Source organism: Poecilia formosa, unplaced genomic scaffold (genome assembly GCF_000485575.1).
Source record: "Poecilia formosa unplaced genomic scaffold, Poecilia_formosa-5.1.2 Scaffold104, whole genome shotgun sequence".
Classification (NCBI taxonomy): Eukaryota; Metazoa; Chordata; class Actinopteri; order Cyprinodontiformes; family Poeciliidae; genus Poecilia; species Poecilia formosa.
In genome coordinates, this window is record NW_006800043.1 from 1,653,695 (window position 1) to 1,674,951 (window position 21,257).

Consider the following 21,257-nt stretch of genomic DNA (forward strand, 5'->3'; position numbering starts at 1 on the left):
GCCTCACAGATAATTAGAAAACTCTTTAAAATAGCTTACAACATTGAACAAAACGTGTTGAATTACCAAGAAAATCGGAAAATTAGAACTCTCGGCTGTGATAACTTGTGAAACACGTGACTTTTCTTGCTTGGAGCTTCACTTTATACTATCAGAAAAAAGAAAGCAAATTCACGTACCAAAATACGTGCTGTTTTTACTCTATAAAGTAACCCTGTAATGAGATCCAACCGTCCAGCTGCTTCCGCCCCACCCGGGCCTGCTAACACCTGTCTTACACAATTTGCATCAACAGTAGGGGCTCTCCTGGTATAACCTGTAAGGTGAGTTACACGTCCAGAGAGCCCTATTTAACAAGCTATCACATGGGTGGAAAACTAATAATAAACTATAAGAAAGTGAAACTACCGGGAAATAATTAGCTTTAGTTTTTATTATAGAAGCACTAATAACACTTCTAATAGCTGGTAAATGGTGTACTCAAAGATTGCCTATACAATTCTGCTTCTGATCAGACATTACGTATTTCTTATTTTAAATAGTAATTGTATATGCTTAATTTAGATAACCACGTTTGTACTTTGTATTTTTTGTGCTTAAACTTTCATTGAACATTCAATTTTTTCCACATTGTGGGGAATTTATTGTTATATTTTTCATGCATTTTTGTTTGGTTTGTATACATATTTTTAGAAGTTAAAAAAAAATCAATCAAACATGTAAAATAAATAAATTGATCTATTATGGATGAGGGGAAAACTGGGGAAACACAATTGTGGTGACTTAACACTGTAAAAAACAAACACAAACAAAAACTTAACAAGACACTAAAATACTATTAATCAAACCAAAAATAGAAATATGAAAATGAACATGTTTCAGATAAAATGTTAAATACTTGTATACAGAACACTAAAATTGGTAGGAATGCAAATTTTACAGCCAGACTTAGTAAATATTTTTTAGTTTTTAGTAAATAAATGGGTGTTTTTCTTACATTTACTATTATTATTATTATTATTATTATTATTATTATTTCTGAATGTGACACATTTGGGGAATAATCATTACCACTTTGTACTAGTCAGCAAATCTGTCCACTGCATACGGGTTTATGTGTATTGTCATGTGACCCAGACTCAGCCATCTTGTGGAAAACGAAGAGAGAGAGCCACTCAACAACACGCATACAAACCCTGAGCTGTCACAGCCACCAGAGGTAAGACAGCCAAAGTTTCATACACCAGCCAGGAATATTTATACATTTGACTTAAGTCCCATATGAAAGAGACATGTTCTTACGGCCGGGAGCTGGTTGGGGGTGCTGTTTAAGCTACCATGTTGACTTGGCCTTGCAGCATCGAGATAGAGTGTGTTGGCGTTCAGGTTAGGTCGTCCTGGATCCGGTACAGCTTCACGAAGAAACACCGCTGTGGATCCAGGCTGCTCGGGAGGGCCGCGTGCAGCTATTAGCTAGTCAGTTAGCATGCTAGCTTCTACGGTTAAATATATAAATTAACTTCCAGTACAGTGGTGCTCGTGTGAAATATATTAAACACATACAAATAATATTGAAATAATTATCAACGTATAAATACCTGTGTATGACAAACGTATACTTTTCCACCCTTGGGCTAAAGAACCTTAAGCTAACGTGCTAACACAACTGGCTCTCGTGTTGGTTGGAAAAATACATTGAGGTAACAGCATGCAGCTAAAGAGTACTTTAACTTCATGTGCGCGGCTAAGTTACAATTTATATATTATTGTACGCTCGGTTCTTATAACAAGGTGATTGACGTCAAATAAAGTTTTCTGTTGAATTGTTGAACCTATAAACTTAACTTGCTTCTCCTGACATCGCAGTGAGGGTTATTTCTGTTAACCTTTTAAAGCAACTTTCAGTGTTCAAACCGAGCGTAGCCCTTTATGGTTAACTGCAATCTGATGTTAAGCAGCTGGATTGGTCGCAATGCCTGATATCAAATAACTTTCGCTTAGGGATTGAAGTTTATATCATAAACAGGAGCAATAAAATACAAATGTATCTTCTAATTCTCTGACGAACTTTGAGCTCTTCTCAAAAGTGTATTGCTCCAATCACCGAGTTGTCTTTTACCGATTTCAACAGTTTTTGTTTCAACTTTCAACCGTTTCAGTCATGGCATGCAAAGTCTGTTGAAACAATTGATTTATGTAAACATTGCAAAATGAGCAAAACACATGTGTAACTTCCCATAGATGTTTCTAACTCATTTTGAGTTGGTCTATCAATTCTCTTTAAGTGGACAAATACACTAACTAACTTGTCCAGGATTTCATATGGCAGTAGTAAACATTTGTGCCTGCCATTTGAAGAAGCCTTTCATTGGAGTGCTTTGCTGTCAAGCTGATGTAATATATATAACTATCGTCAGTTCATGATTCTTTTTTCAAGGAGTGAAAGCTTATTTGTTTAAGATGAGGGCACCTCTGTTATCAATTGCAGGTAGTGGACCTGCATGGGAGGCGTCCTAAAATAGCAGATTGAAGTCTTAAACTGTTTATGCTCTCTTGGGATGGGCCTTATGTCTTGAACGGCTAAAATTCACTAAAATCAGTAAGCTGGTATTTAAACTGTTATCCAACTTGTCCTAATCTTAATAAAGCTTTATCTGACTTTCATGAGTTCAGGAGGACTGTTTTTGGATGCAATAACTGTTAAGTTTATTTATAATGAGAAAAATATCATTGTAAATTCCCATTCTGATAACTATCAAAATATGGTTAATGGTTATTTCGAATTATTGTAACTGTTATATAAACAAGATTAAAATCACTGTTATTTCTAAAACTTTATCTTGCACCGTTGTCTACACATGAATACGTTTGATTCCCAATCTTTGTACTTGTTAGAAATAAATTGAAGATAATCTCTTCTTTTTCTTTGCATGTTTGAAGAACGTGAAGGAAAAATGGCCGAAACCCAGACACTTAACTTTGGACCTGAATGGTAATAAAACAGACATGAATGGTTGAGCATGATGACGGTCATAATTTTTTTTGTTCTGACATGAGTAATCTTTTTGATGCTCCTGCAGCACACGTTCAGTCTTGCCCACTGCTTTCTCTTGTTTTTTTGTTGTTTTTTTGGACCATTTTGCCTAACAACGTTTTCTTTCTCTGCAAGGCTCCGTGCCCTGTCTGGAGGAGGGGGCGGCGGTGGCGGTGGAAGCAGCAATGCTGTTACTTCTCCCCCACTCTCACCTGCATTGCCAAAGTATAAACTTGCAGACTATCGTTACGGGAGAGAAGAAATGTTAGCACTTTATGTAAAGGACAACAAGGTGAGTATTTTTGCAGCATCTGTATCCGTCGTTCCATCAGTGTTGATTTACATAAAAACAAGTTAAATCCATGATGAGATGCATGCTTTACTTAGTTTAGCATCTCTTAGAAACAAAAATGTATTTTCCTCTCTCCCAGATCCCTATAGACCTACATGATAAGGAGTTTCTACCCATATTGCAAGAAGAACCTTTGCCGCCTCTGGCACTCGTGTCTTTTACGGAGGAAGAACAGGTAGGAAAGCAATAAGAGGACTGACAAACAAACACACTCACAAAATTCTGACCAGTCACGAAATAGTTTTGCAAGAAGGTGGAGGGCGAAAAGTTTGGTTTGTGAAAAGAAGAGGTGGATGACATGAGGCAAAATTACACAATACTCTCAGCATCATTTTAAGAAAGCAATTCAGGCTTGACCTACTGTAGGCCAGTTGATAATTGGGATGCTTCAATCATGTCGACTTCTAATAATAATCAATGACGTTACCTATAATAAACTTTACTTACTTTAGCTGTTTAAGTTTCTTAAAATGCTAAAAGTTGCATTTCCTTTTCCCCAAATTTCTGTGTGTGCTGAGTTTTCCCCTGGATAGCTTTTCAGAATAGATGCATGTTTGACTTATCAACTATGTGGATCTGTGTGTGTTTTGCTTTTGGCATTGTAATTATGATGTAATTAGATTTGTACGTCTGTTCATATTTAACAAATGTTACACATTTGTGTAAAAACTATTGAGTGCAAAGCTTTTACATTTTTGTGATATGTGTTGGACATTAATGTCGATTGCAAAAAGATTTTTTTTTGTGTGAGAAAAATGTATTATTTAGGTTCATTCATAAATTAGTCATAAAGGTATGAGCAAAGGATCAATCTGAAGAATTCACTGTTTGCTCCCATCTCCCCTCCCCCTCTTTATATCTGCAGAGAAATTTTTCTATGTCTGTAAACAGCGCAGCTGTACTCCGACTGACAGGGCGAGGTGGTGGGCCCATAGCTGGGGCGCCAAGAGGCCGAAGTACATCTAGAGGTAGAGGTAGGAATTGAACCAAGAACATACGCTGTGGTGTCAAACCTCTGTGAAATAAGTGACTTCAAGAGCAGATGTAAGACACATATTTCATTTGCTGAGCTGCTGATCTTGTGGGCTTCAGAGAGAAAACAACTGTAGTAGATGGTTAAGATTCCTTTTGGCAGCCCATCATTTTTCCCACACTTTGAAGCACGGGGTGTAGCAGTACCCAACTCTAGTTGTTGTGCTTACCCAGCATACCTAAACTTCAGCTGTTTGAACTCGTCAATCCCTTGAAGGACTAAACTTCCTTTTAAACACAGTGATTTTTTAATTTTCTTTTGCCACAGTTACAGGACTTAAAGCACTTTGTCTCTGTGGTTTTCAATTTGATAGCGAGGCAGCCTGTTGGTCTGTCTTAACATAACTTTAATAAATACACTGCTGACAATCAGTACTTAAGCACATGTGCTCTTGACCAATTACTAACAGTAAATTGACTTGTATAAACTAACAAGCACCACGTGTTCAGTTTTGCTCTGAAACCAAATGTGATTTTGAAGATGGAGTTTGTCACAAGCAGGAGTGGACTGGCCATCTGGTGTTTTTTTGTTTGTTTGTTTGTTTAGCTGTCAGGCTGCACTTTGGGACAGACATGGTCATTCTTACTTGATGGTTGTTTGTTGGTCAAAAAAAGGTGGTGGTGCAAAACTCACAAAAAAATGTTGGGGGTAGACCAACTTCATTCACTTGATAGGTGCTTGTTCCCTCTTTTTACAGAGTTAGTGTTCCTAAGGATATATTCATGTGTTTTGGTAACATAAGCAGCTTAAAGTTGTTGTTAGGCAAAGCATCCGGAACTTCAGCCTCACTTTACGTGTACTACGTTCATTTCCCATTCATGATAAAATACTGTCTCCTACTTTCTGCACTTTTAACTTTTAGGGCGGGGAAGAGGTGACGGAGGGTTTTACCAAAGAAGTTTTGACGACGTGGAAGGTTTTGGTCGTGGAGGGAGGGAAATCCATCGCTCTCAAAGCTGGGAAGAAAGGTATTGGAACATGATTTTCTGGTGTCAAGTGTTTGTGGCATCATCAAGCATTGTTTTGACCAATACAAATGTGCAGTGAGATTTGTTTTTGACTGGTCTGCTCCTTTTTAGTGATGACTTTTTTTCCACCAGGGGAGATAGAAGATTTGAAAAGCCAGGTCGAAAAGACCCAGGTTGGTCTAACATTTTGTAGCTCAAATAATCAATGTGTGTGTATCTTGGCATACAAACTGCTTCACCAACTCGTTTTTCTCTTTGCACGTATCAGAAGCTGCTCCTGGACATTTTCAGATCAATCACAGTAAGTGCTCTTCACAGAAATTAAAGTTGTTCACTGGAAATTTTGGGGGAAATTACACGTTGCCTATTGTTTAGTTGTTTATATTATGATTCCTGTTTCATTTCTGCCTGGTCGTTTTACAGCCCGACCGGGCACCTATGAGGACGGAGGGACGGGTCTACCCAGGAAGCACGAGTTTACGCGTTCAGAGAGTGAGAACTGGCGTACTACTCGTGACGATCAGAACGGTGAGGATGATGAGGGGGGCTGGCGCCTGGCAGGTTCTCGTCGGGACAATGACCGGTGGTGTCTCCCGAGCCCAGGTGGGCCCTGCAGGAGCCACATCACCTATACATTTATCTTAGATGAATCATCTTTGATAAATGCATTGGTGTATTATGATTTTATGGCCCTGGGCTTATCATTGGGTGAAAAGTACACTTTTGTCAAAGATTATAAACTTGCATGAAAACTGAGTTTTTGAATATCTTTTTGAAAGTGTAACTTTCAAAAGTGGAATAATATTCCACTACTAACATAAAATAAAAGTAACCAGCAGAGTTACTTTTCACTGTGAATGAGAACTGATAAGGATTTAGCTATACAGATTCAATAGGCATTCTCACTCCAGTTCTCTGATGATTCTCTAAGTGTCTATCTTTAAGTTAGGAAAATAAACTCTTAAATTAAAATATGTGCCATTTTGTATTTGATTTAAAAAAGCCTGCCTCAAAAAATAAAAAAATAAGAATGAGCATTTTAACATGAAATGCAACTACTTGCACAATGTGGTTTTTGTGCAGACAAATTTACACGTTTTCCTCGTCACAAAGGATTTTTTTAAGACTTAACCGTGAAAAACACTCTGAGATGTTATTTATTATTGTACTTTGCTGAAGAGATAGCTAAAAGTGAGCGAGAGCTTACCTCTGTTCCAGTTCTTGCCATGGAAAAATATCTGTAGTTATCACCAAGATTTGGTTGCCCTTACATTATCACAAAATGCTCACAGCATATGGAGGAAACCCTCCAGTTTTATTAACTTTATTTTAGTTTAAACATATGATTGGTAGTTGTTTTTTTGTTTTATTTTGATTGCATTACATTTTTCCTAGATGGGCCTCGGTCTGCAGGGTGGCGGGAACATCCAGACCAACGTCGGCGCTTCCCATTTGACGCCAGAGAAGAGGAGCGCGGCTACAGGAGACCAAGGTCAGGCAGCGGCAGCCTGGAGGACGAGCGAGACAGCTTACCAGAGTGGTGTCTGGAGGACGCAGATGAAGAAGCTGGGACGTTTGATTCCTCAGGAGCTTTCCTTTCTCTAAAGGTAAGATATGAAAAACAGTTAAATATTTACTTCCTGTCATTTCACATTTGAAAATAAATTGTCAGCATTGAGGTTTCTGGGATAATGCTGGTGTCAACTTTTGTTTAAATATTCTGTCTTTTGCTATCAGAAAGCGTCAAAGGAACCAATCCCAGAAGAAGCAGAGCTCGACTTCAGACCTTTGGAAGAGTGTGACGAAGGTCTGGAGGAGGAAGATATTTTACCCAGGGAGACCAAAGAGACAGAGAAAGAAGCCAAAAGAGAACCTGATCGAAAAGGTCAGTAAAATAATCATCACTTTAGATTTAGTTTTGCTTTTACATAAACCGGTGCATCTAAATAGAAATAAGCAAGAAATTCATTTATTTTGAAATGAAGTCTGTCTTTAAAACAAAATTTATCTTCTGATGCTACAATTTGTTCTTATAAAAAACATCTGTCATCTTTAAGGAGGGTCTGAATTGTTTTGATTTGAAAAACTTAAACCAGAAGTTTAAAGGGTGAGAGAACAAAAAGCTGCTCTTTTGAGCTGACTCAAGTCGACCCTCCCGGTGTTGTTAAAAAGCTTACAGAGCGTCTCTGTTGATGGAAGAAAAAATAAGCCAACTTCTCCACCTTGCCTCTTGTCTGCTCCGATATCTTTTATCTGAGCGAAACGAGAGCCTTTTTTCTGCCGCCGTTTGTCTTTTTGGGCCAAAACAAAAGTTTAAAATAACTGAAATGGAAAACGGATTCATTCATTTTTGTGAATTTGTGCTTCTTTTAATCGTTTCAGACTTAGCCAGAATGTCAGAAGACGGTCCGTCTCTTGGTCCAGCCGTGGCTTCAGCAGTCTCAGAGTCGCAGCCCCCTCCTCAGAATTTGTCTCCAAACCATCCCAGCAGAACCGACGAGACCGAACGACCAGCTGAGCGCCACCCGCCCCTGGAGCTCCCACCGGAGCCCTGCAAAGCACCGCTTCGTATTCCCATGTCTAGTAGCATCCTGGAGTCGCATGCCATGGCCCACATTTCCACCACCCTGCCCGGTGGGACTTTATTTCCTATCGAAAATAAGCTGTTTGGTTGCAAGACTTAGTAGGCCCCCTGCAACTGACACTTTCTGCTTATGTCTGTTTCATGCAGAGGTTTCTGCTCCGTCATCCACTGTACATCTACCACAGCAAAAACCCATTGAAATCCCTGTGGCAATAAACAATGCTTTACCCTACCCAAATATAATAGCACCTATGAGCAGACTCACCACGGTGACGCATGACACTGATGAAGATGAGGGTCTGAAACACTTTGAGCAAGTAAGTTTCCACAAATTCTGCTGGAAGTTGTCATCAAATACTGTTCTGAATAATGTCACACTACAGCTGTGTATATTTTTGGCTGAGTTAAAAATGATATTCTTTTCTAGGAGGCAGAAAAGATGGTAGCATACCTCCAGGACAGCGGGGTGGATGATGACAGACTTGCAGCAAAGACTTCAGAGAAGCCTAAGCCTGCGGGCCTGCCACTTACCCACGAAGCCGCTCTCAAGTGGTTTTACAAAGATCCACAGGGGGAGATACAAGGTGAGAAGGCAGGGAGATCAATGTGCTGTACATTTCAACGTCACATTCTTTCTCGCAACATGTCTCATTTGGACCCCCGCCTCACTTTTACATCCTCAGGTCCGTTCAGCAATCACGAGATGTCTGACTGGTTTCAGGCTGGTTACTTCACCATGTCTCTGTTGGTCAAAAGAGGCTGCGATGAAGTGTTCCAACCTTTGGGAGAGATGATGAAGATTTGGGGGAGGGTGCCCTTTACTCCAGGCCCCGCACCGCCACCACTACAAGTAGGAACCCCTTCAAAATCCAAGTGACTCTCTAATGTTTTACAACGTTTGGGAAGTGATAACTTGAAGCCTGAGTTACAGCACGCAGAAATAAAGGATCAAATCAGCTGTTTTTCTCGAAAAGTCAAGCTGAGAGGAAATTTTCATTACCAACTTGGGAGCCAAATATAGATTATTTGCTTGATTTCTCGTCAGGCATTATTAGCTGCTTTGTTCAAAAATATTTGACCTTTTCATTCTGCCAGCTATTCTTAGCCACGATTGAATTGACTTGAAATGTTTTCTATCGTTTCTTACTAATGCTGATAAATACGAATGCTCTCTGCAGCTCCTCTGGATTTTATAAATGTTTACAAATGAAGGCTTGATAATATCTTGTAAACTAATATTTTATGCATCGCTGTCAGAGGCTGTTATGCTTCTTAGAACTCCAGAACGAACAATGGGTAGTTTCAACATAGAGCTTTTTGGGGAACAAGAGTTTCCAGGAACTTAATTATGCAGCTCTGTGGTGAGTCTAATGTTAAACCAGTTTGATTTGCTTGAAGGCTTTTCAGGTTTCGTTTTCTTTACTAGTACCAGACAGTGACCTGTAGATGGCATTAGAGTACACTCAATTTCCCAATATATTTTTTATGAAGCAAAATTGTTTTGAATTGACTGTTGTCCCATGATGTTTTTAAAGGTATTTGGTTAACATTTTTTCTTAGCTTGAGAGTTTGAAATGTTTCCTGAAAATGTAATATTGATGGTAGAAATTAAAACAATGTAGTTTAATCTTCACATAAGGCCTTTGCTTTGATCTCAATCCAAGCATGCAACATTTTAGGCTTTCTAAGGAACATGTTAGGATTGCAAATAAGTCATTTATTTGATTTATTTATTTATTTGACACTGCTGTGATCCGTTCTTATTTTATTCTTCTCTGTGTTCCAGGCTGATGGTGACCAGGAGAGGTTAAAGAGACAGCAGGAGCTCACTGCTCTCAACCTTTACCAGCTGCAGCAGCTGCAATATCAATACCTCCTCAGGTATGTTAGACTCTCTCTGCAAGCAAGCAAATTTTTTGTGTTGCCTTTCTCCACACAAGCATCTGTATTTTATTTTAAACCATACAAACTATAGACCAGTGTGTGAAACAGAGAGGGTTCCCAGTTATTGAGTAGGTTAAGTGAATAGATTAACAATGAGCATAGTACCTGTTAGGCCTTGTCTTGCTTTAATTATAGGCACATGCTTGTCATGTCCCTCCTGCTTCCAAGCTCTCAACTACACAAGCCAAATGAAGCTTGTCTCTGGATTAGAACTTGCTCACCATAATGTAGTTGAATCCTTTACCATCACATGTTAAGTTATTCAGTTCCTGACTTTGTTTCCTCTTTCTCTTTGTCTCTTGTTTTGCTCCTGAACAGGCAACAGTATGCCCAGGCGTTGGCCCAGCAGAAAACTTTAGTGCTCAACTCAGCTCCTCTCCAACAGCAGCAGCAGCACCAACAGCAGATCAACATGCTTCTGCAGCAATACCAGGCTCTAAAGATAAGGTTGGGAGCAATTAGTTAAAAAAAATAAAATAAAATTTTGGCAACACTTTGAAGGGGTGTAAAAAGTTGCATTAAAAGTGTCAACTTTGCATTATAAGTGTCATTTACCAAATTACACTTCATGACAGCAGAAGATTCCATCATGTTTATGTCAGTCTTATGCAGACCCCTTCAAATAAAGTGCTACCAACATTTTCAATTCCCTTGCTCTAAGTCCATATTTAACTTATGTTCGTCTGTTTGATATCTGGAAAACATAACATTGCGATGGTGTTAAATATCATATAATCTATAGTATAGATTATGTTTAGCCTACATTTTTCTCCTCACTTTCTTTCTTTTTAATCATCACAACACCTTCACCGTTCTCCTGCGCTTTCTGATCTCACTCAATAAGACTTATATCAAGTGTCTGTGTAAAGAATCGTTAATATATGTGCTCAAATGCAAAATTTTATTTAACACACAAACCCTGAAATACTGTAGCCTACTAAGTCTTGCAACCAAACAGCCGTCTGTAATTGCAATATTTCACACGTTGACATTAAGATAACAGTCGGGATTTACATGTCTGGCACAATTTTCAATAGTGGTGTATTAATTTCCTCTTTTGTTGTCTGTGTTTCTGTAGTGCTTCTGACAGTCTTCTACCTCCTGTTACCCGATCCCTGCCAGTCCCTGACTCGGGTTCGGTGTGGGAAATGCAGAATCCCTCTCCTCAGGCCTCCTGCACACCAAACCTTCAACAGGCTGCTACAAGCAGTGAGTTTCTGCTTTTGGCGTTTGGCTGCATTTGCTGTTGCAGAAACAAATCAGTTACACAGATAATTTTTTTATTACTTGCACACAGCATGGGAAGGCAGCAGTGTATGGGATTTGCCTATAGACTCAGTGGCACAAGCTCCAACTATTGAGCAGATGCAGCAGTTTGAGAAGGCAAGGTCTGCAAAGGTAAGCATCACCTCATCAGACTTTAGTTGTTCTTTCTGGCATTTAAAGATTCCCCATTGTTAAATTTAGGCCAACGTGGTTTTTCCCCAGATGTACTATTTTGGAATATGAAATAACACAAATGTACATTTCACAACTTCTTTACTCAATATATTCCAGATATTGTTTTCCTACACAAAGGCGTAGATAATTCTGCTGACTCTAAATAAGAGCTGCTAGCCGATGTTTGTCAATGGCCCTGATTTGTCAAAACGTGCTGCATTATTATCGTTTGTAATCTGAGTGTGCGTTGCATCAAGAGGTCTCAGATCGTGGATACAGGTTTATGTTGAAGTGGACCTTTGGAGGTACAGACAGAATGGAGTCGTTTCAGAGTATTCGTTCACTCTTGAGCAAAATGACGTTAAGCAGCGAAATATTTCTTACATTATTACAGAGCTAGCTTAAATGTGCCTTAAGGAAAGCAAAGTTCTGCTATTACAGAATCTCAAATTTAACGGGAGACTTGGACAGAAAGTTGTCTGTTGTCTGCCTGCCTACTTATCAGAGATGACGGGATATTTAAAAGCAAAACTACTTTTACACTGTACAGCAGTGACTCGGCTCAAGGTTTCTCACAAAAATCGCTGATGTGTTTAAAATGATATACAATAGAAATCTGGACAGGAGCAAGGTTTCAGCTTATGTGTGTGCATGCACACAAGAACAAGTGATTATTTGATCAAGCTGATTTTTTTTTTATTTTGCTAATAATAGGTGAATATTAAGTGTATTTCTCTTACAGCTAGTCATTGTGAAGTAGTTATTTAGAAAGGGACAATGTATAAACATAAATGTCACCACAAGCCAAAATCTGGAAGCACTTTTTAAAGAGGGAAGCTCGTTGCTCCAAAACCATAACAATGCAGCTGCTCTCCATGCCGGGGTTTTCCGTGCCTTTTCGGTTCCTTTCATTGTACCATTGGTGTCCAATGAATTCACATATGGACCAATGGTGATCTAAGGGTCTGCCTTGGATCACGTGCACCAAGTCTTTGGTTTATCAGTCCTTTCAGGATATTGCAATGTTTTTTTTTGTTTTTTTTGGGGGGGTTTTCTGCAGCCTAAAATGGCTGATTTCGCAGCACCTGTTTTTCAAAAGGTTGCATCAAATTTCTTTTGAAGCTTTATTTTTGCCATAAATCTGGTCTTGCAAAAAAAGTTGAATTGCTGCACATAACCTTCCCAAAGAAGACAAGATTTGAAAGTGCAAAACATTAACTATGTTAAGTGCAAAAGAAGACTTCAATATCGGTCATTCAAGTTATCATAGACTGTAGACACAATATAAACAAACCCTACAGAACATCTTTAGAATGTTAGGCAAAAAAGGGCAAATGTTACCATTTGGTATCACACATTTAACTCCCTGTCATGAAACAGGAAGTTAACTTAAAAGGGGGCTAAGAGGACTGGTAAAACAATTAATGGAATTGCAGAAAACGTTGGTCAGATTTGGAGAAAAGTTGTGATGGCATGGGAAATTTGAAAGTCTACACAAAATATGTGAATGTTTAGTTAATTTACTTTAAAAGTTGCGATTGCACCTTCCTAGAGGGATTGGTGTATGGCCAACAGAGAAGGTGTTGATCATCACCTTCGATATAATCTACTCAAATGTTTTAATGATCTTTGATCGAACCGATGTTTAACTTATGTTCAAATACGTAGTTGGAGCTGGAGAGACGGGAGGCAGAGTTAAGAGCAAAACGGGAGGAAGAAGAAAGGAAACGTTTGGAAGAGGCTCTCAGGGCTCGACAGGAGGAGGAAAGGAAGCGGTTGGAAGAAGAGGAACTGGCTCGGCAAAAACAGGTGGCGCAATTTAACCGTCTATTCAAATTGAGAAAAGTCTGGGAGTAACTTTTTTTAATGGCTCTGACTTAATATTGGATCTTTAGGAAGAGGCGCTGAGGCTACAAAGAGAACAAGAGGAGGCACAACGCAGGCAAAAAGAAGAGGAGGAGAGGAAGGCGCAGGAGGAAGCTCTCCGAAGATTGGAGGAAAGACGGCGGGAAGAAGAGGAGAAAAAGAAACGGGAAGAGTTCCTTCGGAAACAGGTAAATAAATAAATTCTCAAAGCAGTGATTTCCATAAAAATGCTTCAATAAACGCAATTCTCTCTTCTTCATCAGGAAGAGGAGCGCAGAAAGCAAGAAGAACTGGAGGCGTTGAGAAGGCGCGAGGAGGAGAAGAGGCGAGCGGAGGAGGAGGCCGCCGCCACTGCTGCAGCTCTTGCACAGCAACAGGAGGAGCAAAAAAGAAGAGAGCAGGAGGCCCAAAGACAGCAGGAGCTGCAGAGACAGAGGCAGCAGCAACAAGAGGCCCTCAGAAGACTGCAGCAGCAGCAGCAACAGCAGCAGCAGCTCGCACAGATGAAGGTAAGGACTCATTGCCGACATTAGGTGTTAAAAACTGGACAAAATGGTCCCAAATGTTGAGAAAACTTTTTGTCCTGGTTTGCAGCTTCCATCATCTTCTAAGTGGGGACAGCAGTCAGCCAACCACAACCACACACAAAATGCCTTGTCACTGGCCGAGATCCAGAAACTAGAGGAGGAGCGAGAACGACAGGCATGCGAGGAGGTAAGACCCACGAAGATGTTGCACTCTACCTCCTTTTTTTTTTTTTTTTGTAATTCTCTACATTTTTAGCCTGAAATGAATATGTTACCTTTAGCTAACACTCTCAAAACAAACCGTTGTGTTTTTTGCTTCGTTTCTCCCAGTCAGAGAGATTACTGATAAACAGCTCAGTGTAATACAGGTAAAGAAAGGTGGAAGCGCATTGGATCAAAATATGAGTAATATATTCATGAGGAATGCAACACTATTGAGATTTGGGCTGATATTTGCATTGCTGCTATGTATAGTATTATAATCTTTTGAGACCATGAAAAAGGACCACCCAGCTGATATTGCTTATCTGCTTTAGTCAAACTCCCCACTTGTCTTCGCTGCGTCACTATTGTTGACTTATGACCAAACAAATATCTTCTTCCCTCCTCAAATGGCAACAAAATGGAAATGAAACATTGGGTATTAATTTCAGTCATGGGACTGAAAATATGAGGCTTATTATGATGCGTCTCTCCGGCTACTGAGGGAAAAGATTATTTATAGTTCCATTTCAAGAAGACTTTGATAAAGTAATCTGTGGCACACTTGTGGTGTTTTACATATGAAACTACATAAATGTAGTTTACTAATGACTTCACCACCCAAGCTCTTTTTCCTCTGAAACTTTTTATTCTGCTTTATGTGTCACCAAGTATCTCACCGGCACAGAGAACCAGAATGCATTGTACTTAAATAATTAGCTACCATGTGGACCAGGTAGCTCCACATGTCATATGTGTTGCTCACATAAATATCACGGCAACAATTAATTTAGGATTTGTTTTTTGGGGAGCCATATTCAAAATTCAAAGTTTTCACTGTTGTCGGGCACAAAGTTCAAAGCACAGATTTAGAAAAGTCAGGAATTACCTAAAAATCTCTCTGTGCGATGCATTACTTTTGAAATTATGATATTGAAGTGTGATTAAACGTTTATTGATCTGTAAAAAGCGAAAATTTAGGAAGACAGTCACTGATTGAGTTGGTAACAGTGGGGCGACTATCATTAGCAGGAAACGTGCCGACATGAGAGGCTGTGCTGCACAAAAAGCTGATCACCAGGTTTACTTGAATCAGAAACTCGCTGTGATCATCTCAGTCTGTGGTAGCAGAGCAACATCTCAATTTCTCGAGTAATAAATTAATTTCATGTGTGACCTATCCTTGCTAAAAACACTTTTGTTGTCTTCTCACCCTTACAGCAGCGACGTCAGCAGCAAGAGCTCCTGAAGCAGCAGCAACAGCAGGCGCTACAACAAGCCCAGCAGTCGCATGCCAAGCTCTCTGGTTGGGGCAATGTAGCCAAGCAACCCGTTATCACCAAGTCGTTGCTGGAGATTCAGAGGGAGGAGGCCCAGCAGATGAAGCAGCGGAAGGAGCAGCCACACCAACAACATCCCACCGTCACCCAGCAGACCCGAACTCAAAACAGAACCGTATGTAACACAGTAGGTTACACCAAGCTTCAGTTAGTGACGTCGTCAGTGCCTCTTTCTGTGCTGAGGTCAAGTATTAAATTGATCTCTCCATGTATGTTTCAACACACTGACATTGCAGTCAAAGGTCTGTGATCATCAATCAGTTTTGTTTAGATAATAATAGGGCTGTCATAATCAGAAAAATGTTATTATTTTGACCTAAGAGCCTCTTTCCAACAGAGGCTCTTAAGTCTCGCTTGTTGTTCGTCGCAAAACGAGCGATGAACAACAGCGAAAGAGAAGTTTTCTACAACCACAGACGGCACCAAAAGTATTACATTTTTCAACTTTCTCATGTTGCATCATTAGTCCGTGTATGCACATCTACATGTAGAAGCTCAAAATTTCACATGCACGATTTGCACCGGTCGCTCGGCTGGATGAGGATAAGCGGCTGTTGCCTTAACGTATGAGGAAATGAATGGAGAGGAAGAAAATGACTTCATTTAAACCTACTTGAATATAAAAACCTTCAACAATGAGAACCTTCAGACATGCTTTGTCTGCAGACAAGGCATGAAACGTTTTTAGAAAATATGCATACAGTGAGTGGAGGTTTTTGGTATAGGATGAGTCGTTGTGCAGGGTGGCATCAAAAAGGGGCAAAGCACCTAGAAACTAGAACATTAAATGTACCTTATCTGTCAGTTGTACCCTGAACAAGTTTGCTACTACTTGTATGCATGTGTAGTGAAGTTAGTTTTCTGCTGTTGAGTACTAGGAATCTACATCACCTGCTTTCTGCAGCCAAAAAAAATCCATATAGTTTCTTGCATTTTAATTGGTTGGAATGCGACAAGAGGGGCTTGCACAACTGCGAGCACACTTGTATTTCAAGTTTACAAAGTTACTCATAGTGATTAATCACAGTCCCAAAGTGTGATTAATCTGACAAAAGTTTTTAATCGATTGATAGCGGTAGTTATTATTTCATGCTATTTGTCATGACTTCACTTGTTCAAGCTTTGAAGTAGCAGTTAATGGAAATTGGATTTCCCTGTAATTTTCTCCAGCAGATTAAAATCATCGGTGTTTGTTGCTTCACACTTGGTGTCTCCATGTTTGTAGCAGTTTGTGGTGTTTGTCAGACGGAAAGAGCATGAAGGTTGTTTAAATATGAACATGGAGGTCATTATTTTTGCCAAATGATGCACAGAAATCCAAAGATAACTCATAACCTCTCACCTCTGAAGTCAGACATTGTTATAGTTAGAATTGTGTTCGAGAGCCACTTCACGCATAGGTTTGTCTTCTGCAGCCAGTTGTTGAATGCAGGCAGATTATATCATCCGTTTCTCAAGATTAGAACTCTGAAGCCGTGCGCCTCAGATAAAGGTGTAAAAATAAAAAAGGTATGCTCCACAGTTGAATGTTTTTTTTTTTTTTCTCTCAGCATATTGTGCACTAGGGTCAACCCAAGGGTTGAGTTTAAATGTAGGTTAGTCAGGTTTTAAGCTGAAAATTCTCAGGATTTTTAGTGCAGCAAAATAGATTATTTGGCACTTACAGTCTAGGATCCAACTTATTCAGACCTTTCTTTAAAATGTAAAGAAAAAATATGAAAATATTTCAAAGGTTTATTGCTGGTGACTTTGCACGTTTCTAAAAAGAGTGGCTCTGGCAACCATCAACTCCTGCTCCTAGCCTCAGACAACTTTGTGAAAATATGACATGAAACGTGAGACTCGTGTTGAAAAATCATTGTTGACCTTAAGCACCTTGTGTCTCCTCACAGACATCGCTGAGTAACTCGGTTTGGGGGTCTGTTAATACCAGCACCAACTGGGGCTCCGACTCCAGCAGCATCTGGGGCGACACCCACAACTCAAACATGGGCTTCTGGGATGAGGCCATAAAGGAGGCCGTCCAGCAGCCTCCCCCGACCAAAAAAGGCAACACCCAGAAGAACAACAAAGGCAACGCCAACCTCAGGTACTTGTTTAGGATGCCAAATTAAAACATTGTCTTAGTCAGAGCTCGTGGTGGGAAAGCATGACTGATTATTTGAAAGATATGAGTAATACACACTTCTAACAGTGACGGTTAATATGACAGTAACCCGATGTTCTTTTGTCCTCTCCATTAAGTAACTCTTTGAGTGGGCGAGCCAGTAAGAAGGTTGACGAGGAGGAGAAGCTGCTGAAGTTGTTCCAGGGTGTCAGCAAGAGCCAGCAGGACACATTTATGCAGTGGTGTGAGCAAACCCTGCACTCGCTCAACACAGCCAACAATCTGGATGGTAAACCCCAATTTCTTTCTTTCAGGAAACGGCTCCAGCCACACCTGATGATGCACCTTCTCCTGGTGGCCTGAGTGACGTATAATTGTGCCATTTGTCTTCCTGCCAGTTCCAACGTTTGCATGCTTCCTGAAGGAATTGGATTCTCCTTATGAGGTGCATGACTACGTCAGGGCCTATTTGGGGGACACTCCTGAGTCCAAGGACTTTGCCAAGCAGTTCCTAGAACGTCGTGCCAAACAGAACGCTAATCAACAGAAACAGTTGCTGCCGAAGCAACAGCAAGCCAAGCCGCAGCAGCAGGTAGAAAGGCCTAAACATTTCTTTTCTTAATGATCCAATAACCCAAAAGTTTCATTTTGTCTTTTGGCTTCGAGTACCAGATGAATTGTCTTATAATCAGGTCGAAATCTGACGTAATCAGACGTCTTTGTCTGAGAATAGTTACTCATTCAGGGTGACACATTTCAAAGGACTAAAGCGGCCGTGTTCAGCTAAAATAAGCGTTGCATGCAAATTTTTATTTATTTATTTATTTTTTTTGCAGTGTATCATTATGAAAAAGCTAAATAAGTAATTCAGATTAATAGATTATTGTTTTTCAGTCCTGAACAATTTTGTTGTTGTTTTTTTTATTGTTTTAAAATCTGACTCCTACTAGATGTTTTTTATTTTTTTACTTTTTTAAATTATTTTGGAAAAAGCAACAAACTAGTTAGCAAGAGGGAGACTTAATAGGAGACATTTAAAGAACTGTCATACATCTTGATCCGTTTTTCTCGCTTTACTATGAACTTTACACATTTTTTTTCCAGTCTGGTTGAGTTGCAGCAGAACTGGAAAATGTTCTTTATCTTAAGGAGTCTCAACCTGAACATTTTTCAGACCCATATAGCTGATATTTTGTACATAGTGTTTCTCACCTGTGGGAACGTCCAAATGACAGGAAACTGAAATACCAACTAAACCCAATATTTTAATATAAGCTTTGTTATGGAAAAAAATAATTTATCCAAACAAGATGGAAGATTTGAGCTCCAATACAGTCGTCCAGGTCAAAGTCCAAAGCTAATCAGAAAGAGTTGGCACATTTATTTAACATTAAGTGTTGACAAGTGATTGTTTAGTGAGAGGTGGACATCTGACTGAATTAAGCAAAAGTTAAGGAGGTTGAATTTGTAATTTTAAGGCACCTGCAGGGTAATGATTGGGATCTCGTTAGTCTGATTTTCTGTTTCTGCTCAAGGACTCTGTGTGGGGTGGAATGGGATCTTCAGCCATCTACCAATCCAACCATACAAGTGGCCAGCAGCAACGATTTGAGACGGTCACCTCAGGGAAGAAGAAAAAGAAGCAGAAAATGGTCCGAGCAGACCCAAGCCTTTTAGGTGAGTTCAAACGTCCAGATATTAAATTAGTAAAGCATCTCGGTTTTATTGCCATTGTGTGCTAAGTCTTCTGTTCTTTTTTTTTTCTTCCTTTTTTTTCCGAATGTTAGGTTTTTCTGTGAATGCGTCATCTGAGAGGTTGAATATGGGGGAAATCGAAACCTTGGAGGACTGAAAAGGGACTGCAGCCGAGCAAATCCCAGTGACTGTATCCAGTTTGAACAGCAGCTGTTTTACCTAAACCCCCAGCCCTCCTGATTTTCAAAATGTTTTTTTGTTATTATTGTTTCCCATCAATCATTTTCTCCATTACAATTATTTTTTTTTTTGTTTATTTGTTTTCCGCTGTCTTGCAAACTGACCTATAGCTGGAGCAAACTGGTGAATGAACCGTCTGCCAGGCCCATTCGGCACTCTTCAGAGTTGTTGATCTCTTTTGGCTTCAGTTTGATTTGGAAACGCTTCCCACAACAACTCAGAGATGACAAATTTGGCCTCTATAGTATGTGGATTTTGTTTTAGGAGTGGATATTTGGGTTTCATAATATGTTAAAGGATAGAAAAAATACTTTTGTTTTATTTATTAAAAGCCCCTCTTCACCCCCTCCCCCTACCCACTCTCTCCTCTTCCCTCATTTGTTCGGCTGGTTGTTCATGGATACTAACGGCAAAGTAGAGCCCAAGGATTCATGCCCACTTATGTCCTGTTTTAAGGACATGTTCAAAAGTTCCAACTAGTTATCTATTTCTTGTAAAATACTAGGCTGTTAAAAGAATAAACTTTCAATTCTGCATCTGTATTATAATATATGAGAAGGATCTGCTGGAGTCATACTTTTTTATTGCAGTATAGAATAATAAAACAGTCTTATGTTTGGACTGTTCACATCTGTGTCTGAACGATTCAGTGAAACCACAAAATGTGCATATCACCTCACTACAATACATGACTTTTATAAGGAAAATGGGAATAAATGTCTCACTACTGGTAATTATACACAGATAATGTTACAAGTTATTTCGGTCTCATTAAAAATAAGCATAATTCATTGCTCTCAACTTTAAAAATCTGTCTGAAGTTTTAAGTTCTCCTCGGTAGGGGGCCTAATTGCAAACCTCATGAAAGAAAAAAAATAAAAAATTTAAGGGGAAAATAAAAAAAACTAAAAAAACAATAAGTAATAAAAACAAAGCAAATAAACAAGAAAAAAACAAAGTCGCGCCTGGAGAAAATTTGAAAGATTGGAGAACAATCATACACAGCTTCTTGCAGTGATTAAAGATTTAACTATCAAATGGCCTCTTCCTCTGGAAATGTAAATAATTCCACTTTTAATATTTTTTGGAAAAGTAAAAGAGTTCACCAGAGGAAGATCTTCACGGTCTGATAGGTTCTGATGGCTGAAAAATCGGCTTGAGCCAAGTTGGGACTTCTTACTGTCTCAGTGAGTCAAATGAACCGGACCGGGTCCCTTGACCTGCGGTTCTGAATGTCCACCTTCTCAGCTTAGTGGGCGGAGAATCTCTGCATGACATTTGTTCCACCCGACTTCAAGGCCGTCTTTCCATCCAGGGACACAAAGAATGTTTTCATCTCAACACAGGTGTTGAAGGTTCCTCAGTTTTTCTCCTTGGACTCGCAGGCAGTCCAAAGACCATGTTGCTGTAATGTTGAACAAGATTTGGTGAATAAAACCAACACGACTTCTCTTCTGCGCAGAAGGAAGACTGAAGGTTAACATCAGCACTGCTGTGTAGTGTTACACAGCTGAAGGCATGAAGTTACTTTTCTGATTTGATTTGAAGGGATATTAATCTTAGAGCATTTAAGCTTCTGATTTTAAAGACGGTAACTTCAAAATAATTCTCAAAACATTTTTTGTACATTGCATTTAGCAATAAGAAACATTTTTTTCTAATCCTGACCTAAAATGGGAGAGATTTGAGGTTATTTGCCATCAGATTGGGACGACAACTTGTCTTTTTACACAACGTATGTAAATATTTTAACTATATATGAATGAGGGTTGTGTCATATTTAATTAGTTATGAAGTTGAAAATGCTTTTCCATATTTTACTTTTTTTAACATTAACCAGCTCCTTGCTTCAGATGGCATTTCTCTTCTGACATGTATTTTCACTGACGGTTTGTTTCCACACCCAAGATTAGATTTTGGGCGTTA

General features: G+C 39.4%; 1 protein-coding gene across 6 annotated transcripts; it reads left to right on the forward strand.

The window, feature by feature from the left end:
* Positions 1-306: 306 nt before the first annotated feature.
* On the forward strand, positions 307-19,961 carry LOC103143041 (PERQ amino acid-rich with GYF domain-containing protein 2-like). Of its 6 annotated transcripts, none has more exons than XM_016674989.1 (30): positions 307-323; positions 1,138-1,219; positions 2,941-2,992; positions 3,170-3,326; positions 3,466-3,561; positions 4,252-4,360; positions 5,282-5,387; positions 5,499-5,560; positions 5,656-5,688; positions 5,811-5,915; positions 6,783-6,994; positions 7,125-7,272; positions 7,770-8,021; positions 8,119-8,288; positions 8,399-8,555; positions 8,655-8,821; positions 9,758-9,852; positions 10,234-10,362; positions 10,994-11,124; positions 11,213-11,313; positions 13,024-13,164; positions 13,251-13,409; positions 13,485-13,730; positions 13,816-13,935; positions 15,171-15,404; positions 17,182-17,378; positions 17,534-17,685; positions 17,795-17,988; positions 18,929-19,073; positions 19,184-19,961. In XM_016674989.1, exons 3-30 carry the CDS (start codon positions 2,955-2,957, stop codon positions 19,246-19,248), a joined length of 3,921 nt encoding a protein of 1,306 aa, XP_016530475.1. In that variant the 5' UTR covers positions 307-323; positions 1,138-1,219; positions 2,941-2,954; the 3' UTR covers positions 19,249-19,961. The 6 variants fall into 6 exon arrangements, with proteins under 6 accessions (XP_016530475.1, XP_007559486.1, XP_016530476.1 ...); XM_007559424.2 differs by having other exon boundaries at positions 18,932-19,073; XM_016674990.1 differs by having other exon boundaries at positions 6,801-6,994.
* Positions 19,962-21,257: the final 1,296 nt, after the last annotated feature.

Bases quoted from the DNA above. Each gene is read 5' to 3' on its own strand.
- LOC103143041 (XM_016674989.1), top strand. From the start codon at position 2,955: ATGGCCGAAACCCAGACACTTAACTTTGGACCTGAATG. The intron at 11,125-11,212 runs GTGAGTTTCTGC...ACTTGCACACAG, and splicing joins TCAACAGGCTGCTACAAGCA to CATGGGAAGGCAGCAGTGTA. The intron at 11,314-13,023 runs GTAAGCATCACC...TCAAATACGTAG, and splicing joins AGAAGGCAAGGTCTGCAAAG to TTGGAGCTGGAGAGACGGGA.